The sequence below is a fragment of the Lycium ferocissimum genome, chromosome 7, assembly GCF_029784015.1.
Source record: "Lycium ferocissimum isolate CSIRO_LF1 chromosome 7, AGI_CSIRO_Lferr_CH_V1, whole genome shotgun sequence".
In the NCBI taxonomy this organism is placed as follows: Eukaryota; Viridiplantae; Streptophyta; class Magnoliopsida; order Solanales; family Solanaceae; genus Lycium; species Lycium ferocissimum.
In genome coordinates this window covers 40,891,943-40,911,043 of record NC_081348.1, presented here as the reverse complement: position 1 = coordinate 40,911,043, position 19,101 = coordinate 40,891,943, and the positions used below count along the sequence as shown (strand labels likewise).

General features: G+C 32.4%; 1 protein-coding gene across 1 annotated transcript; it reads left to right on the top strand.

Annotated features, from left to right (window-relative positions):
* The first annotated feature begins 14,545 nt into the window (after nucleotides 1-14,545).
* Nucleotides 14,546-15,226, top strand: LOC132062212 (uncharacterized). The gene has a single exon (XM_059454828.1). It carries the CDS (start codon nucleotides 14,546-14,548, stop codon nucleotides 15,224-15,226), a length of 681 nt encoding a protein of 226 aa, XP_059310811.1.
* Nucleotides 15,227-19,101: the final 3,875 nt, after the last annotated feature.

The window sequence follows — 19,101 nt, the reverse complement described above, 5'->3', positions numbered from 1 at the left end:
TGTACCTAACACAAATCCTAATTTGTTTTTGCCACGCAGAACAAGCATCCATGATTTACTCCATAGAGAATAGTTTTCTGTACCTTGAAGCTGTACTGAAATGAGTACTGAACCTTGTGTATCTGAAGGATGAATGTAGAGAGGATGATTGTGGTGAACTTCATCAATTCGTTGTGAGTTTCCATTTGTGTGAGTTGCATTTACTGTCTCCGTAGCAGTTTGTTCACCATTGAGAGAAGATTCAGTCCTTGCTGGATTTGTCATGTTGAATCTGATTCAATTTGAAAACCTAGATTTTGCGATAACTTCAGCTGAATGATTTTTTCACCTCAATCACCTATAATTTCACTTCCAACCTTGAATACACACACAGATACAGCTGAATTGACAGTTTGATTGCTCGAGAATGGTAAATTTCGAATTTGGGCAATTTGATAAATTGAGGAACCAGATTAGATTGAATTGAGAAGTTTGAATTAGCTGAGCTTTAGGATCTATAAGCAAGGCTCTGATACCATGTTGAATGCTCAGCCATGAACAGATCAGAAACAGAAATAGGAAGAAGAATAAGGAGTTCTAGAGAGGCTGGAGAGGAAGAGAACACTTTTATTCATATTGACCCATTTACAGAAAATTATTAAGTGTTCTATCTCATACAAAAATATATCCCACTCTATATATCAACTACACTGATTTAAGAAAACAGATCTCACTAACTAATTACAGCTGTCTAACTACTTTTCTAACTGCCTAACTAACTCCCTAACAACCTTTAAGTTATATCCACATTGGACCTGTGGGACCCCTCTTCTTCATAATACAAAGTTCTAAAATATTTAGCAAAATTTCACTGTATAAAAACTTAAAAATATGTAGAGAAGATTTATTACATTCCTAATGTAATAAGCATACAAAGAAATAATGATTATTTTTTTCATTGATTGAAAATGTTAAATAATGAACACAAGGAAATAATGAAGTTTTTAAAAAATAATTATATTTCTTTTCAATAACGATCTTATTTTCCTGTGGTAAATACTTTGGTATTAAGTAAAAAGGTCAAATAATGAACATAAGAAAACTATGGAAGTTTTTTATTTTTATTTTTTATTTTTATGGGTAATTGTAAATATAATTTATCCAACATGTAATGCACTAGGATAGACTCATAGACCAGTCGGTCAAAATTTTGCCTTAAAGTTTCTTGCTTTATATAACAGTATTGATAACATAATTTTTTTTATAATTATCATAAATAAAAGGTTTCAATTTCTTTTAAATTTGATTGAGATTGTTCAAAAGAGCGAGCAAATTAAGTTATGTTTCTACCTCTTGTCAATTTGTACATATACCTGCCCCGTTGATTCTGGTTTTCCTTCTTCATGTACATTCATTTTCTTACTTTTTGGTGTTGTTTATGACCATTTAATATTTCATTTTAACTCAATTTTTCTGAATAAACTATTTCTATCTTTCGTTAAAAGATATACTTGAAGGAATTAATTTTAAGAAGATTGATCTATATATGTACTTTATTACAGAATTTATGGTATCTTATTAGATTTTGGCTTTAGGCCATCAATTTTGTGGTGCTGCCCCTGCACATAAAATATATGTTTTCTTGGAAATAAAATTATGGGGTCTGGAGAATGACTTCCCTTGGCTGGGAAGTTATTTTCTAGCTTTTAAGGAAAATGGCTTCTTTGGGAAGATGTTTTCCTTGACATATTTGCCAACCAAACACACCCTAAAAGCTTTATCAATAGGGAAAAGGGTCAAAATACCCTCTCTTTTGGAAAAAGGAAATTTAAAAATATCTCTGAACTTATTTTGGGTCAAAAATCATAAATCCTTAAAGTTTTCAAATGTACCCACATCTTGTGAAATTATCCCAAAATAACTTAAAATTATTTTTTAAACCCGCTTCATCATTTAAAAAACTACAACTAAATAATAACCCATAAGATCCCTTATTCCCCAATTCCCTCAAACTTCAAACCTACGTATTGGGGGTATAAGGGGATCTTATGGATTATTATTTAGTTGGGCGGAAATAAATGATGGAAGCGGGTTAAAAACGATTTCGGTTATTTTGGGGATAATTTACCGAGACAGGCTATATTTGAAAACTTTAAGGAGGGGAGGTATTTTGACCCAAAATGTTTCGGAGTGATATTTTTAACCCTTTTTCCAAAGTAGAGGGGTATTTTTGACCCTTTTCCCTTATCAATATGTATTTGATTTAACGGATTTGACTGTTTCTTAGCTATATAGAAAATCAAGATTCGGAGCAAGAAAATGATAGGGTTGTTGAAGTGTAGTAGGGGAACCAGTAGGTGTACCCAAGACAGTCAATTGTCCCTCAACTGATGAATTTTTTGGTCAATAGTAGCATAATTCTTGTATTTGTGAAGTTTTGAATTGATTACTATAATTCAAAAAAAGGAAAGAATAATTAATACTCCCTCTCCGTCCGGTTTTCACTTGTCATGTTTATTGAAATAGTTTTCCAATTGTTGCACGTGTGTCCCAAATTAATGAGTATAAAGCTTTTGAATAACCTCATAAAAATTTTCAAACATGTTCTTGAGAACCAAAACATAAATTAAAGAATAAAATACAATTTCTAAAACGATGCACATGCTAATTGGCCAACTAAAGTCTTGGGTTTTAAAAGAATATCCTTGCCTTGGTTCAATTGTATTAAATTCCTTTCTTCTTGAGAGGCCTAATGATAGTTCCCACAGATGGTGACAGTATGTCAAACAGAAAATCGACACCATTCTTTTCATCATCAGCAAATAGAACTCATTGAATCTTGGTGTCAATCAATAGCTTCAACTTCAATTTGTATTCAGAAGTCGCTATTTTGGTTGTTTGCAAAAGAAGATCATAGTTTTAGTATTTTAAAACATTCGATAGATTCTTTCAGATTTTCTGGATATTGATCTGGACCGACGCTTATAGTTTCACTTGATTCATCATCATATATACTTCGAATATAGTAATCTAACGGTCGACAATTGTATATAGACAATACAGTACACTAAGGAAGCATCCCTTCGTTGATCTCTAACATGTGTGGTATGCAATAAATTGTATATTAAAAGGATTGAACTTTCTTTCAGAATTGTAACAGGCGGATAAAGGAATTGAAAAGGCAATTAATGAATGTTATTCCAATTGAAAGTTGTAATGACTAATGACTAAGGAGTACCATTAAATGAAATTTGTATAGTTGCACCGTGATATAGAAATGCTCCATTTCTCAATTATCCGTTCAATGTTCTATGCATTTATCATTTAACAGAATGTGAATTTACTTTTTGGAGAAGGCTAAAATGACCACTTAACTTTTAATGAACATTAAGAGCCCGTTTGGATTGGCTTATAAGTTGCTTATAAAATTTGTTTTACTTTTTGAGTGTTTGGGTACTAACTTAAAGTCATTTTGTCTTAAAATAAAGCTCAAAAAAATAATTGGCCCATTTGACTTAGCTATTTATCTAAAAAGCGAACATAATTTAAATAAGCGAAAAAAATAAGTTAGACTACTCCAACTTATTTTTTTTAGCTTCATAAGCCCATCCAAACAGGCTCTAAGTAATTTAATTTTTAACTTTGGGACTTTTCACTATAGAATAGTATGATATGATATGATATATCATTTAACAGAATGTGAATTTACTTTTTGGAGAAGGCTAAAATGACCACTTAACTTTTAAGGCAAAATACATCAAAACCCCCCTCGAACTATACCGAAAAATCATTTTCACACTTAAAACTATCATGCGTCCATTACACACTTAATATATGAAAAAGTGATTTTTTTTGCTGAAAAGTTCGATGTGGCATAAAATGTAAAAATAATTTAAAAATAGGCGTTTTAATTTAAATTAATTCATTTTTTCTTTTTTTTTAATACCAATATATTTTTTAATCCCACCCCCCCCACGCGTCCCTTTCTTCTTCATTTCCCCACCCCTCCCCCACCGTCCCTTTCTTCTTCATTTCCCCACCCCTCCCCCCACCCGTCTCTTTCTTCTCTTCCCCACCCCTCCCCCCACCCGTCCCTTTCTTCTTCATTTCCCCAATTTCTCCCTTTCTTCTGCACTCAACTTCTGCAAATCATGAATGTCATAACAAAGATGAAGAGGAGAAGAAGAATGTAACCATGTTTTGAAGAGAAGAAGAAATCAAATTTTGATGTATTTTGCCAATATCTAAAAGGTAACATAAATTGTCAGGATCAGAAAACCAAAAAGTGAAGAATATTGCTCCCAGTGACACTGCTCCAAATTTGAAAATCTTTGTTCTATTGATTGGTAATTTATTCAACTGGAAGCAATGGTACTGACCAACTTCAATGGAACCAGTGTCGGTTTTGGTATGCATAAATTTTCATTCTTGTCTTTTGAATAAAAAGCTTCTTTTTGTTCTTTTTTTTTTTTTTGGCTTGTTTTCATATACTGATGCAAAAAAATTGAAATTGGATATTTTGTTTAGGTGCTAGCATTGGTTGTGGATTTGGGGTAGGATGGGGTTTTGGAGGTTTGCTTCTTTCTTTTTTGAACTTTCCATTTTTGGTGGACAATTCTGGTGGATTTCGTTCCAACCAGTGCTTTTGCATTTGAGCTGAAAATGTGAAAAAGAAAGGGAGTAGGGATAAAGAAGAAAGGGAGGGTGGGGGAGGAGGGGAAAGGAAAAAAAATATAAAATTGAAAATTAGTGGATTTTTTGACGTGGCGAGCGACCGTGGACGACGTGGCGATGTGGGGAGAGAGTGTGTACACTCTCCCTTAGTTAAATGTGGTCATATTATATGAGGGAGTAAAAAATATATCACTTTTTCATATATTAGGTGTGTAATGGATCGCCAGGGATAGTTTAAGTGTGAAAATGACTTTTAGCATATAGTTCGAGATTTTGATGTATTTTGCCTAACTTTTAATGAACATTAAGTAATTTAATTTTTAACTTTGGGACTTTTCACTATAGAATAGTATGATATGATATGATATGCATATAAGGAGAAAAAGAACAAGAACCCTTTCTAGTTATTGGCATTAATTTTTCAAACTACGTCATTACCGTGAAAAAAAATGAGATCATAATTTTTGAGCAGGCCAAGGCATTCCAATAGGAAAAGAAAAAACGTAGTACTCCTAATAAACGCATTGACTTACAATTAGACAAAGCCAAAGCCAAAGCCTAAGTTGTTCATTTTAACCTATATATGCACATAAAAGATTGGATCTTTGATAAATGTATAAGGGCGCATATTTCTTTCAATCAGAGCTGTGACTAACATACTAGATAACCAAATCACTACTAAATTGTAAATTTTCTTTCATTTCATGGTGGAATGGAGAGTTGTTTTTCATTTTTCGGGTTGGGCCACAATTCTAGTGGGCTCAACAAAGAATTGGGTCCTGCTAAAAAGAATACTGAGTTCCACCTGGCATGTACTTGGATCAATGCACCCTCAACAAGGCACAATAAATGTTTATTTCCTATAAGACTTTTGGCTCTAAAAAAGACATGCAACACATAAAAATGTATTTTCTTAAGGGCTTTAATTTTTGTCCTTCGCTTAAAAAAATGACCAAAAATGCTCTGAGGTTCCGGGTTTGAACCCTTTCTCAATCAAATTTTTTTTAAAAACAGCAAGGCAAAGTTCATTCTGCCTTGCGAATCCAAACTCTGCCTTGCATTTTTTTTTTTTTTTACTAAGCGGGGATTCGAACCCAGAGACAAAAATTAAATACCAAAGAATTTGAGGGAAAAAAATTAAATACCACCCCCGAATAACAAATTTCCCTTTTTGTTATAAGTGCTTTACACGAGGAGATAAAACTAATTACGGGATGTCGTTCAACAGTCTATTGAATTTGAATTCATTCATTCATGATAGGACGCTTTTAATACTTCCTCCATTTTAATTTATGTAGCATTGTTTGACTGATTACAGAGTTTTAAGAAAATACAGATTTTAGAAACTTGTAATTTAAAGTAGTCCTAGTAACTTTTATAGCTATAAAATATCTCATTAATGACAAAATTTGAAGTTTTACATTAGTAATTTGAATCATCCTGCACTTGATTATCATGTTTTGGATAAAATACCGAAACTCGAATTATCGAATCGAATCGAGAATTTTAGTAATTTGGTATTCGATATTTCGGTATTCGGGAGTAAAATTTCAGAATTACGGTATTCGGGTTCAGATTTGGTATGAGATATTAATATCGTCGACATTTGGTATTTACTGAATATCGAGTTGCTTGTTGAATAAAGGTTTACCCTAATTATAACTCATATATCTAATAGTACCATCAATAGAAAGAATTCTTAGTCCCTATGTGCCATCACCGATCATGTATGACTCTGAGTATCTGAGTGACTCAAAACAAAGTAGCAAAATAGGGGCATGTAACTAGTGCTATTGCTATCTGCAGTTTTTGGATGATCCATTTAGTAGCATTTGGATTATCTTCTAGCCTTTTCTAATTTAATATCCTAGAGGTCTTTTAGCTGTGTCAATTAGCTTTTCTTGATGTCTTCTTAGTTGTTGATCTTTTATTTTATCGTGCCTCCACATCGAAAAACATAAATCATTGAAGGAACGGTATTAAATTTATAATTCAATCGCTTCCAGCCTCAATACCGTATTACCGAATACCATACCGAACCGAAGTTTGATTTACCGATTACCACATTACTGAACCGAACTTTTTCGGTTCGGTATTTGATATCTACTTTCAATGATCAATTGCCAAATCCGATCTTTAAAAATACCGAACCGAATACCGAATGCCACCCTAGTTCTCATTAGTTGAACGGAAAATTATGCAATGTGGGGAGCTAAAGCCTCGCACACATAGTGGGGAATTAGTCCCTTTGAGAAGTTGTACTTCAATAGGTTGTTCATTTAGTTATGGATTAGACAGAGATGTTTTCCCAATTATAATATCTTGAAAAAGAAAAAAATAGAGAGGGAAAAAATGAAAGAATATATGATCAAAGGAAAGTGGCATCCAACTCAAAATACTCTAAATCTACCGTGTGATATATCATGTGCATCTAGCTAGAATCAACATATATAATATTGCTTATTATATCAAGTTAATTAATTATGTCATATACGATTACCCAGTTATTACTACAGTTAATTTCTCAAAAATTAATCAGCATCATTCTAGAACAAACACATAGAACCAGTATCCTCACATAGAATCAGTATCCTCGTGTCAACAAATCTTCTATGCCCTGTCTAAAAGTTAAAGAAATAAAGCATTTTGCTGCATGGGTTGGATAATTAATTAGTAGTAGTACTTATTTTTTTTTCCTTTTAAAGTCTACGAGTTGGATTTAATAAACGAACTTAGGTCTTAGTTAGTTCATACTATCCTTATCTCTTCCTAAAAAGGCCTTTCAGAAGCATAAAGTTTGCACTTAAAGATGTAGACAGAATGTTATAGTAGCATTTAGACATGATTTAGTATAGTTAAACAATATTAGGCCGAGTAAGAGAATAATTTTGTCTTGTATCCTCTTGTATAATACTGATTCATTTAAAATTTTAATACGTTTGGAGGATGCTAAAGAAACCTGTAATGCACCCTGTGGATTTTATTTATGCTTGCACCCACTTATTAGTATGTCACAAAGAGAATGATATTTGTGGTAGTAATTAAAGTATCTTTTCTTATGAGTTCATATATCGATTTATTAATTTATTAAAATTCTATTTACTAATTTAGAGTCCATCAAAATTGTTAGATTGTGATTTAGCAGGGGTTCAAACTGCACAAATTAGGATTGATTGATGCGATGCTAAACGATGGATGTTTCCCACTAATCCATCAAACAGTATAATAATGTACTATTTTAATTAAATAAAATAGAGTCTTTTGGAGAAAAGTACAGTAATGATTTTTTTTTTTTTTTAAAAGCAGCAAATGGAGCCCAGAGATCCGGGCTTCTAAGCCGCCTTCAAGCCCAATCATTCATTAGATTGGCCCACCCTACTTTAATGAATTTTGCGAACAACTTTTACAAACTAAACCAAACTTTGTAAGGTCCAACTTTAATTTCTAAGGTAAGATTGTTGCATTAACTAATAATCTAACTAGGCGTTTGGCCATAGAAATCAAAAACAAATTAACTTTTTTTATAATTTTGAAGTTGTAGTTGTGTTTGGCTATACTATTTGAAAATAATATTTTGTTGTTGCAATGTACTTTTTCAACAACTGGTTGTGAAAAAAGTGAAAAACAAGGTTTTGGTTGTTTTTCCAAAGTGTATTTGAAATTTTCATGACCAAACATTGATTTTTGAAAAAAGTGAAAAAATATTCCGAAAAAAGGTGAATAATTCTTATGGCTAAACGGGTCCTTACATGACCACTATTTGCCATTTATATCCATCCAAACATAAGTTTAATGGATGGCAATTTATGAGTATATAACATTATTGATCTACCTACTTCCATTAACTATTTTAGGAAGTGGCAAAAATAAATTTGTCGTATATATAATTGCCCTAACTCCTATTTTTTTTAATACCGAGGGGACAATTTCTAACTAGGGGTGTTCAAATGAGACCGAAAAATCGGTAAATTGAGTCAAACCGACTTAATGAACCAAAAATTGGCTCGGTTTGGTTTGATTTGGTTTTAAATTTTTTTAAAAAAAGGGTTAACATTTGATTTGGTTTGGTGTTACACAAAAAAAATCAAACTGATAAATATATACATATTTAAAATATTGTGTTGTGTGTGTGTGTCTATACATATATATATCATGCATATTAATTAAAAAAAAATCTATCTTCTTTATAATTTTGGTTATTTCAAGTCCAATACTAATTCAAATAATTAGAAAGAAAAGTCTAGCCCATTTTCTTGGGTGGTGTTCTTATTCTGTTTCCCCCACTTTCTTAGGGGAATGAAGCTAAGAGCTTTTTTTTTTTTTTTTTAACAAAAAGATGGTGAGACAAATTTGTGTAGTATTTGCTTGTATTTTTGGTTATGTCTCTGCTGCTCTTGGGAGAAAGAATAAAAACAAAATGGTTCCATAAGTGTAGGAGTACATTTAAATATTTGATCCAATTTGGAGTTACTAGTCCCTCAAACCTAGGGTCATATCTAATTCATGACTATCCAGTAATTCAAGGTTAACAACAAAATCTTTATACGTAACTTGAAGTCTTTAAACAAAAGAAGAAGTCCTTAAAGAAAAATGTTAGGGAATGAATGTTTTAGCATTGATGGGAATGTGATATTGTTTTCAACATAGTTGTTGTATCTCATTGTCATATTTTGCACTTTGTATCAATTTCTTTGCATTATAAAATACTTCCTTAAAAACTGCAAAATCTGAACCAACCCGATAAAACCGACAAAATCGAAACAGATTGAATTTATACTATAATTGTTTGGTTTGATTTGAATATAAAAAAAAAAAACTGATTTAATTGGTTTGGTTTGGTTTTAACCAAAAATCGAGTCAAACCGGAACATGAACACCCCTATTTGTCATGACCCAATTTACGAGTCGTGGTGGCACCTACACTATCCCCGATAGGCGAACCACATTCCCCGATAACAAGTTAAATAAGCGAAAAATTAAAGAAGAATGAAGCTATCAAGTCTTAAGTACTTATCATCACTAAAATGTCACGACATCCCCAAAAATTCAAAGGGTACAAGCGTTAACGTAGTACGGAATACAAGTCCGAAAATACCCGAAGGCTACATATTGTTCAATCGAATACAAAAAAACAAATAAATAAAGGAGGTCCTTCGGGGGCCACGGATGACCAAGTAGCTCCAAAAAAGATGTCACCGCGTATTCCACGGGGTTTAAATTGGAGTCGAATGTCTTTCTGCACTCAACAAAAGTGCGATGAGTAATGTATCGCACAACACTAGTACCGGTAAATCATAGGCCGACAATGATTAGATAACGCATGGAAAGAAGTTTGAAACTAACAAGTAGCACATAAAGCAAAAGTGTCACGTATCATATACAAGTAAAGTTAAAGAATCATGAAATCAACTAAGACGGATATAGTCCACAAATGATCAAGTCAAAATATATGGTGGATGAATCGATGCAATGCAAAATCAAAAACGTGCTATTAAAAATGACCCATGGGGGGACCGCCAAGTCCATGTACCATTTGTGCCTCCGGGTAGAAACCTGTGTTTATCAATCACTCTTAATCTCCAAGAGTGTGTGTTAATCACTCTCATCTCCCACAAATATCTCTCAATCACTCACCTCACCATCAGGACAACGTAAGAATAATATGAAAAGCATGCCAATATCGCCTCAACAATATCACCAATATACAATTAACCAATACAAGTCATGTTATTATTCCCAGTTCAATTATCAATATAACACTTCCCTTCTATGTAATGAGTGAACTAGTATATGACAGAGATACCAATAGGTGACAATTACATAAAATAACACATTTGGCGACAAGCCCACATAACAACTAACGGAACCAGCCTAATTGGAATTCACCTCCTCTTCATACCCGAAGGCCTATCATGCTATGCCGTCACTTTCTACAACTACATACGATTCTCTAATCCCGTAACCTACCTCACGTGCGAGCACGAACAATCAAACTAATGCCTTCCGCTTTGCGTAGAGCTCGAACGATCAAAATCTATAAAATATGCGATCTACGTTAGAATATGAATCTACGGACACCCATATTGCTATATTTATATTTGAAACCCAAAAACGCATCCCAAAAAGTGGTCTTGGGCCCACAAGGGAAAAATTGGAATTTTATTGACAAATAATTTCACCCATTATCTAAGGATCATATATTTTTAAAATTGGTCAATTTCATCCATAAATGGACTCTCAAATCATTAATTCTCCTTTCTTAGGACTAGGACTCGAAACCTTTAATTACTCCAATATCTTAATTGTCATGAATTTGAAGGTGTACATATAATCTGATACCAAAATATTCAATTACATATACCCTATATATTAGACTTAAAGTTGAACATGATAAACATAAGAGAATTACAAACCCAAAAGAAAAATACGGACACTGTGCTTCCAATTGAACAAGAAAACGTACAGGGACCATTTATCCAACAACAATTCTATCATTATTTTATTATTAACCCTCAATCATTGAGTTATCATTATGCTTCCACTAAATTTCATTTGATTCTAGCTAAGCATTTATCATATCCAATCCTGGCATGCACAAGTCATCACGTGAATATGGTATTTTGTTTAACAAATTAATTTCTCACCTTTTTCAACACTTTACAATTCAGGGGACTTTGGGTTACTAATATTTTTAAACGTGAGAAAATACCGAGAATCGTGCAAAACCCATAAACAAAGTGGAGGAGTTTTTCGGTGCAGCACCCATCAGAATTGAGCCAACATGGCACATTATGCAATGTAGAGACACCATAGCAACACACAGCAAACGTAAAAGTTGGTTTCTTGACCCTTAATTTCATCCCAGCCCTACATAATTATAGATATAATACTATGAAGAAAGCAGTTCAACACTCTAACCTGAAGCTTAGAATTTGATGTTTCAACGCACGACCTATTCTTCCAACGTGAGCAGCCTCTTTCTTTCTTTTTTCTTTTTCTTGCTAAAGGTAAATGAATTATTTGATACCCTATGCCACTAAGATATATGGGTCATGAGAAGATATAAGCCCAATAACCTATCTCAATAGTTTCTACAATTTACTTATTCACTTAATCATTTGTATAAAATATAGTCACCCCGTCAAATATTTTATTCTACCAAACTTAGACCTTTATATGTGTGAAACTCATATTCCTATAAATAAACTATTCACACATATTAAATAAATATATTTCAAAGAAAATATCCGCCAATTAAATCAAAATTTTAATTCGCATGTCGAAATACCCTTTAAAACTACGAAAAGGGTATCTTAGCGAAAACGAGTTCAAAATGCTACATGACCAAACGGGTCGTTACACTATTCCTAACAAATTATACCTTAACTCTCTGAATCAAGTATTTTTCTTTTTAAAAAATAAACACTTTTGACTTTTTAAAAACTTGGCCAAATAGACTATAAATTACGAAACAAATCAAAAGGTAAGATATGGGTTCCAAACTCAATTATTTTGGCCATCTGGTGGTGAGATGTTAAATTGGGAATTGTGTGTGGTTTCTTTTTAGTGAAAGAAAGAAGTGGTGTTTTTCACTTCCTTTTGCTTTATCAACCAAAAGTTCAAATTATTTGATATCTCCATCACGGTCTCAAATATTAAAAATGACTTTTTTTTTAATCTCCAGTTAATGTTTGTACCACATCAAAGAATGCAAGATATGTGAACGCAAGATATGTGTTTTGTCTTTCATTTTTCATAGGTAATGATAACTAAATAATATACATTTCTCATTTTAATTTGTAATGCTTAAGCTTAAAATTTAAAATGTTTACATCGTTGTGAACATCGTGGGTGTATAAAATATTTTAATTCCCATAACAAAGGAGAGGTGTTAATTTAAAAATTGCTAACTTTCCTGGGAAGGCCTTTATCAAAAACAAAGAACAACGTTATTTTATTTATTAAATTGTCACCATCACGAGCCCACCATAATCAAAAGAGAGATATTTTCGTGTGTGAGTTTATAAGAAAAAGAAAAGGTAGGAAACCTTTGTGTGACAAATGACAATTTCTTAGTTTGTAAGGAAGGAGGTGGGACATACAATAAAAATTGTACACTTGGACATAAGTTTGCCCCTTAGAAACACATTAACTAATACATATATTATTGGAAGTGTCCAGGTGTCAAGTAAGTTCATTAAAGAAAGAAAATAGCAAAGTAACCAAATAATGGAACGAAAATGAACACAGAACAATATCAATATAAGTAGAGGAAGTTCATTATTGAGTGAGTGTTAAATGGATAAGCTTACAGCCTCACAGTTTGCAATATTCGTAGAAGTTCGATCCAAGATTATTTGTGCAAGTCACGTTTATATATATACTCATAGCGTAATTTTTCACACTATAACATATCCAATCGATTATAGCATGTTAGTTTATATTTTATTTATTAAATTACCACATTATGCTTACAATGCATGCTAACCGATTTTGCATGTCGCTTTAGCCTGATAACATAACGTATATGTACATTGTTAGTTACAGAAATTAAACTATTGTTGGATAATTCATAAAGGACTTTCTCAGATATGTCTGATTAGAACCAAGGATAACTCCTTATCCAAATAATTGAGTTGGAGATGCTTATACGATATTCGAAATTATTATATCCACTTGTACCAAATAGTATAACTTAGAAACCAGCAATTGAGTTGTTCTGTCCAACTACACAGATACAATGGAATAATTAAAAATTTGAAATAAGATACTGTTACATACCAAAAGCACTAGTGTTATTCTATACATAGCCCGAAAAATCTCCTAATCGATAAAGCGAAAAAACAAAGATCACAAATTGGAACTGTTGAGTCTAGCCTGCTTCATAATTTCCAGGATACGAAACAAATTTATATGAGCAAGCAAATGATAATTAATACTAAAAAATATTATTGAAAATTTTCTCAGCCAAATCTGTTTGGTCTCTTTTTTGCACGTAAAAGATGATATACTGGAAGTGCTACTTTTGGAGGGATCTTCAGGAATGATTAAAGAAAATGGTGGTTGTGATATTCAAGCAAGAAAGTGCCTATAATAAATCTCATTACGGAACTATGAAACATCAAATACCGTCTTAAATTAAAAAAAAAAAAAAAAAAAAAGTAATACAAAGAATTAGAAGCACAAAGTGGCTATTTGCTAGATGTGAATAACGTGACTACTGTTAAACACATTTAGAAGGAGTGCACGTGACAATATTTTTTCTGACAAATAAAGGTTATGGACAAAGAAAAAATTTACTTCACCTGTTTCAATTTATGTGATACATTTTTCTTTTTAGTTTATCAAAAGAAAAAAGCCTTTTGAGAAAAAAAGAAAAATGTGTCACATAAACTTGATGCCTAGTAGACCGAGGGAGTATTATTTTGAGAAAAAAGCGCTCACCTTGATTCTCATCCAAGATTTTAGCCAGGTAACTTGTGAAAAAAAAAATAATCAGAAATTTATTATAATCTCTTTCAATATACTCCAAAAAAAAAAAAGAAAAAAAAAAGAAAAAGAAAACCACGAAAAAGATAAAGTGAGAACGACAAGCATCTATTTCAACAATTAACTCAAATGAGAAAGAAGAAAGAATAAATAATTTCTACTTCTATAGCCTATATATACTGCACGCAACGTTTCCTCTAAAATCCCAACAATTTCAATAGCAAACATAAAAAATAAAAACAAAGGAGGACTCATTTCTTCACCCACCCAAAACTTTTCTCTTCAACACGAATGTTGTCACAAACAACTTCTCCTTAATCAAAACTTCATCCAAAATCATTTGTGTTTCGAGTGAAAACCAACTCCCCCCCAAATAAAATCCTTATTAGGAAAGTGAATAAACATGGAATCCCGAAGTTTCCGCAACATCAAATTAGAGAAAGCAAACGCTATGTTAAGGTACAAAAAACGTCAAAGAGTAACAACTTTGTTCCGTTACATCGAATTCTGCATATCTTTCGTCGTAATTTCAAGATTTTCCACAGAGTATTTCAGGGGACTTAGTGTCACTCTTATTAGTCCTCGATTCGTCTTTGTTCTTGTAAATGCAATTGTCATCATCCTCTTCTTTAAATCAGGACAGTCATCTACTAAAGATGGTTCCACAAACAACAGTAAAATCGATATGTACGATGAGTACAAGCAAAAATGTTCGATGAACAAAGAGACTTATTGTGAACAGAGCATTTTGGTAGAAGAGGCTTATTGTAAACAAATCAAGAAACAAAGGAAACAAAGCATTCTGGTAGAAAAGAGAATTCGTCGTATCCATTCGGACAATTCTATAAGTTTGTCCCATGATGAGAAAAAACCTAGAAAAAAAATGATCAGGTCGGCCACAGTAGGATGCCTGAAAGTTATAAACACTGACAGTGTAAAACCAACAACGACGACGATGACAACAAACTCATATCCAGAGGATGGGATGAGTAGTGAAGAATTCAAGAACACTGTTGAAGCCTTTATTGCAAGAAAACAAAGACTTTTGAGGGAAGAAGAATTTTCAGCTGTTGTTTCATCATAAACAGACATATTGGAAGAAATATCAGAGTTTTAACTAGCACATTAGGTGATCATAGAGAAAATAAATGTATGTTTATGAACAAAGATAAATCGTGGGTCGGGGCGCTTGTATAGTCTACAAACAGATCCATCAAACATTCACAATAATAATATCAACTTGTTACCAGTTACCACCATATCGGCAACACTATTGTAGCATATATTATTGTCATTGCAATTAGGGGTGTCAACTGAATGGATTGTATTGAATTTGAACGACTTAAAATGGGTTGAGTTAATAAACAGACAAGTCATTTTGAACGAGTTGTGCGGGCCAAATATTCATGGGCTGATTTTGCCACCCATAATCACTACTTAGAGTTTCATCAGGCTAGTTAGATGGTTAACAATTGAAGCGAGCTCTTGTGCTAAGTCGTACACTGCTTCAACTTTCTAACTCATCGGCAATTCAAAGATATGTTGGACCCGTTTGGCCACAAGAGTTTTTCATTTTTTTTTCAATAAACGTTTTCACTGTATTTGGAAATCAACGTTTGGTCATGGAAGTTCCAAATATAACTTGGAATTGTATTTGGAATTTGAAAAACATTAAAAAAGCTGTTTTCTCTTTTTTTTTTCATTTTTTTCACTTTCAGTATATTCAAATAACCAAATATTCTTTGCAAAAACTATAACCAAACACAAATCCACCTTCAAAATTACCAAAAAAGTGAAAAATATTTGATTTTCATGGCCAAATGCCTACTTTATATACACTGGTATTACAAATGATCCCCTTTGTGTAACAAATGGTAAAAACAGAATTTCTGTTACACCGAACAGAATGACAATTGATAAGTGATAACTTACAATTATACGTGTGGAGTTAGGGGAATTTCTTTGAGAACTTGTACTTCAAGTGGCTGTTCATTTACTTATGGATTAAACTAGAATGCTTTATAATTGTAATATACTTGAAAAAAGCAAAATAGAGAAGGAAAATAAAGAAGAAGGAATGAGCAACAGAACGTTATGTGATTGAGTTAACATTAGTTACATGTAACATTAATCAATTTAATTCATTAAGTTTTGAATTTAATCAGCATCATACACCAGAAGAAACTCAGAGAATAAGTACAAATGAGCAAATCATCCATGCCTGCCTAAAAGCTAGAACGGGTGAAAAGTAATGAAGCAACTTGTTGGGTTGAATAATTATTAATACTAATAAAATTAGTTAAAGACTACGAGGTTGATTTAATAAACTACCTAGGTCTTAGTTAATTGATGATATCCTTATCTCTTCCTAAAAGGGCCTTTTAGTAGCATAAAGTTTGCACTAGAAAGAATAATATATTAGCACTTACACATGATTTTGTAGTTAAAACTATTATTAGGATAGAATAACAAGATAATAATCTTGCCTTTTGTCTCGAATCTTTTTAATCCATATAAAATTTCGATCGATTTGGAGCCTAAAAAAGATTTCAATGTTTCCCACTAACCCATCAAACAGTTTGATAGTGTAAATAATTAACCAAATTGAGTCCATTGGATAAAAAAGAAATAATTTTGAATTAAAAGAAGTAAATGGAGCCAAGAAATAGGGGCGGCCAAAAATTAAAGACCAGCCCATTTGAAGTACAAACCATGCAATTTCTTCCGGGTCATTTGCTCGATGGCCCTTCAAAGGCACTTGTCTTTAATTTATGTCCCTCAAATTGTTGGTATTTAATTTTTGTCATTCGCCTAATACTTCGAGGTTGTGGGTTCGAACCCCAGCTCAATAAAAAAAAATAATAAAAAAAATTCGCAAGGCAGAGATTTTTAGCAAAATTAGGCCTATTTAGACAAAAGTTGGGCCTTAAGGCAGAGGCAAACTTTTACCCAAAATTCTGCCTTAAGGCAATACTCTGCCTTAAGGCCTAACGTTTGCCCAAAATTAGGCCAATTCAGGCAAAAGTTAGGCTTTAAGGCTGACTTTTGTCCAAACTCTGCCTTATAAGGTTCAAACTCTACCTCAAGGTAAAATTCAAAACTCTGCTTTGCGATTTTTTTTAAATTTTTTTGACTGAGTTGGATTTGAACCCGAAATTCATGAGTTTTTAGGCGAAGGACAAAAATTAAATACCAACAACGAGGGACAAAAATTAAAGACCAACAACGAGGGACAAAAATTAAAGACCAGTTGGCAGTAGCTTTGGAGCACATTCCGCGCCAAAAAATGATTTCTTACTGAAGCCGCCCTCAAGCCCAATCATTCACTGAATCGGTCCACTCAATGGACCCATGGCCCACTCTACTAAAGAATTCAGAAAATACAATGTAGTTTCTTAACAACTTAGAGCCCATTTGAATGAGCTTATGACTTTTGACTTATAAGTCAAAAACTATTTTTTGGCTTATTTTTATTATTTTAACTTAAAAATAAGTGCTTAAAAATAATTTTTTATTTTACTCAATCGCTATAAAAGTGCTTAAAAACTATTTTGGCTTAAAATAAGCCTAAAATAAGCCAATCCAAACAGGCTCTTAGTAGCATTTTTTTCTTTAAACAACTTGTACAAACTTATATGGTCATCCAACTATAACAAGTTATTCACCAAAGTCACTACCATTATTTATTTTGTATTATTAAATTTACTCAAGTTAGACTAATTCATCTACAAAGTTATTATAGCCAAAAATGAAAGGGGTAATTACATAACCTCCCCTTAACTTTGGCTTCGTGACACTTAAACTCATTTATGGTTTAATTTTCTTTGTAGCAATACAATTAACTTTATTATTATTACTACTAAAAAATATGATTTGACTAATTTATCCTTTAAAATTTACTATAGTTAGATGTCCATATAAGTTACTAGAGCAAACATAGTGACTCACTAAATCAAAAGGTGAAGATATGGGTCCAAGCTCAACGATCTAGACCATGTAGTAGTGAGATGTTAAAAGTAGAGTTTATGAGAGGTTTTTAGTTTTTCAAAAGAGAGAAAAGAAAATAAAGAAGTGGAGTTTCTTACTTCTTTTGTTTCTCGCTTTATCAACAAAAAGTTGGAAGGGTCCTTTTCTAAACCAAAGAACTAAACGAACTTCTAAAATTAAATTGTCACGTAAAATCAATCCGACCATCATGACCCCACGTCCCCACCATAATCCAAAAGAGACATATTGTTCGTGTGAGAGTTCATAAGAAAAAAAAGAGAGTAGGAAAACCGTTATGTGGATTTCTTAGTTTTTAAGGAAGAGGTGGGACTTCCAATAAAATATGTACACTTGGATATTGGAAATACATTAACGATAACCCATATATTATTGAAATTCGGTGTCCAAAGTGTTAAGTCAGCACTTTGAACGGAAAAGATCCTCTAGCAAAGTAGCCAAAAAAGAACGAAAATCTAGTACTTAGGGAACTCTATCAATATAACAGGATGTTAATTATTCCCAATAAATGGATAAGCTTACAGCCTTACAGTGTCTGATTATCATCTCATTCTAATATATATTTTTAACACTTTCAATATTTTAAAGTCACTGGCAATATTGTTTGTAAATCAATCACTTCCCCAACCCTGTCCCGTCCCAATAAAAAAAGAGGAGAAAATAAAAAAAATAGACAAGAGATTTTTTTTTTTTTTTTGACGATATAATGAAGACAGAATTATGTACTGATGAATAGTAGTAGGTACCTCGTGAAATAATTGATATGCACGCAAATTAACTCGTAAACCACTATTATTTCAAATTTTACATTGTGTTGGTGGTTACCGTTTGAACATTCGAAACCCGTATATTTCACTCAGCATTGGTAAAATCCCCAAAATTATGTGTACCAGTCATTGTTTCTTCTGTTTTTCCTGTCTTATTGATACTCTTTTAGGTAAAGGATTCCTTGTC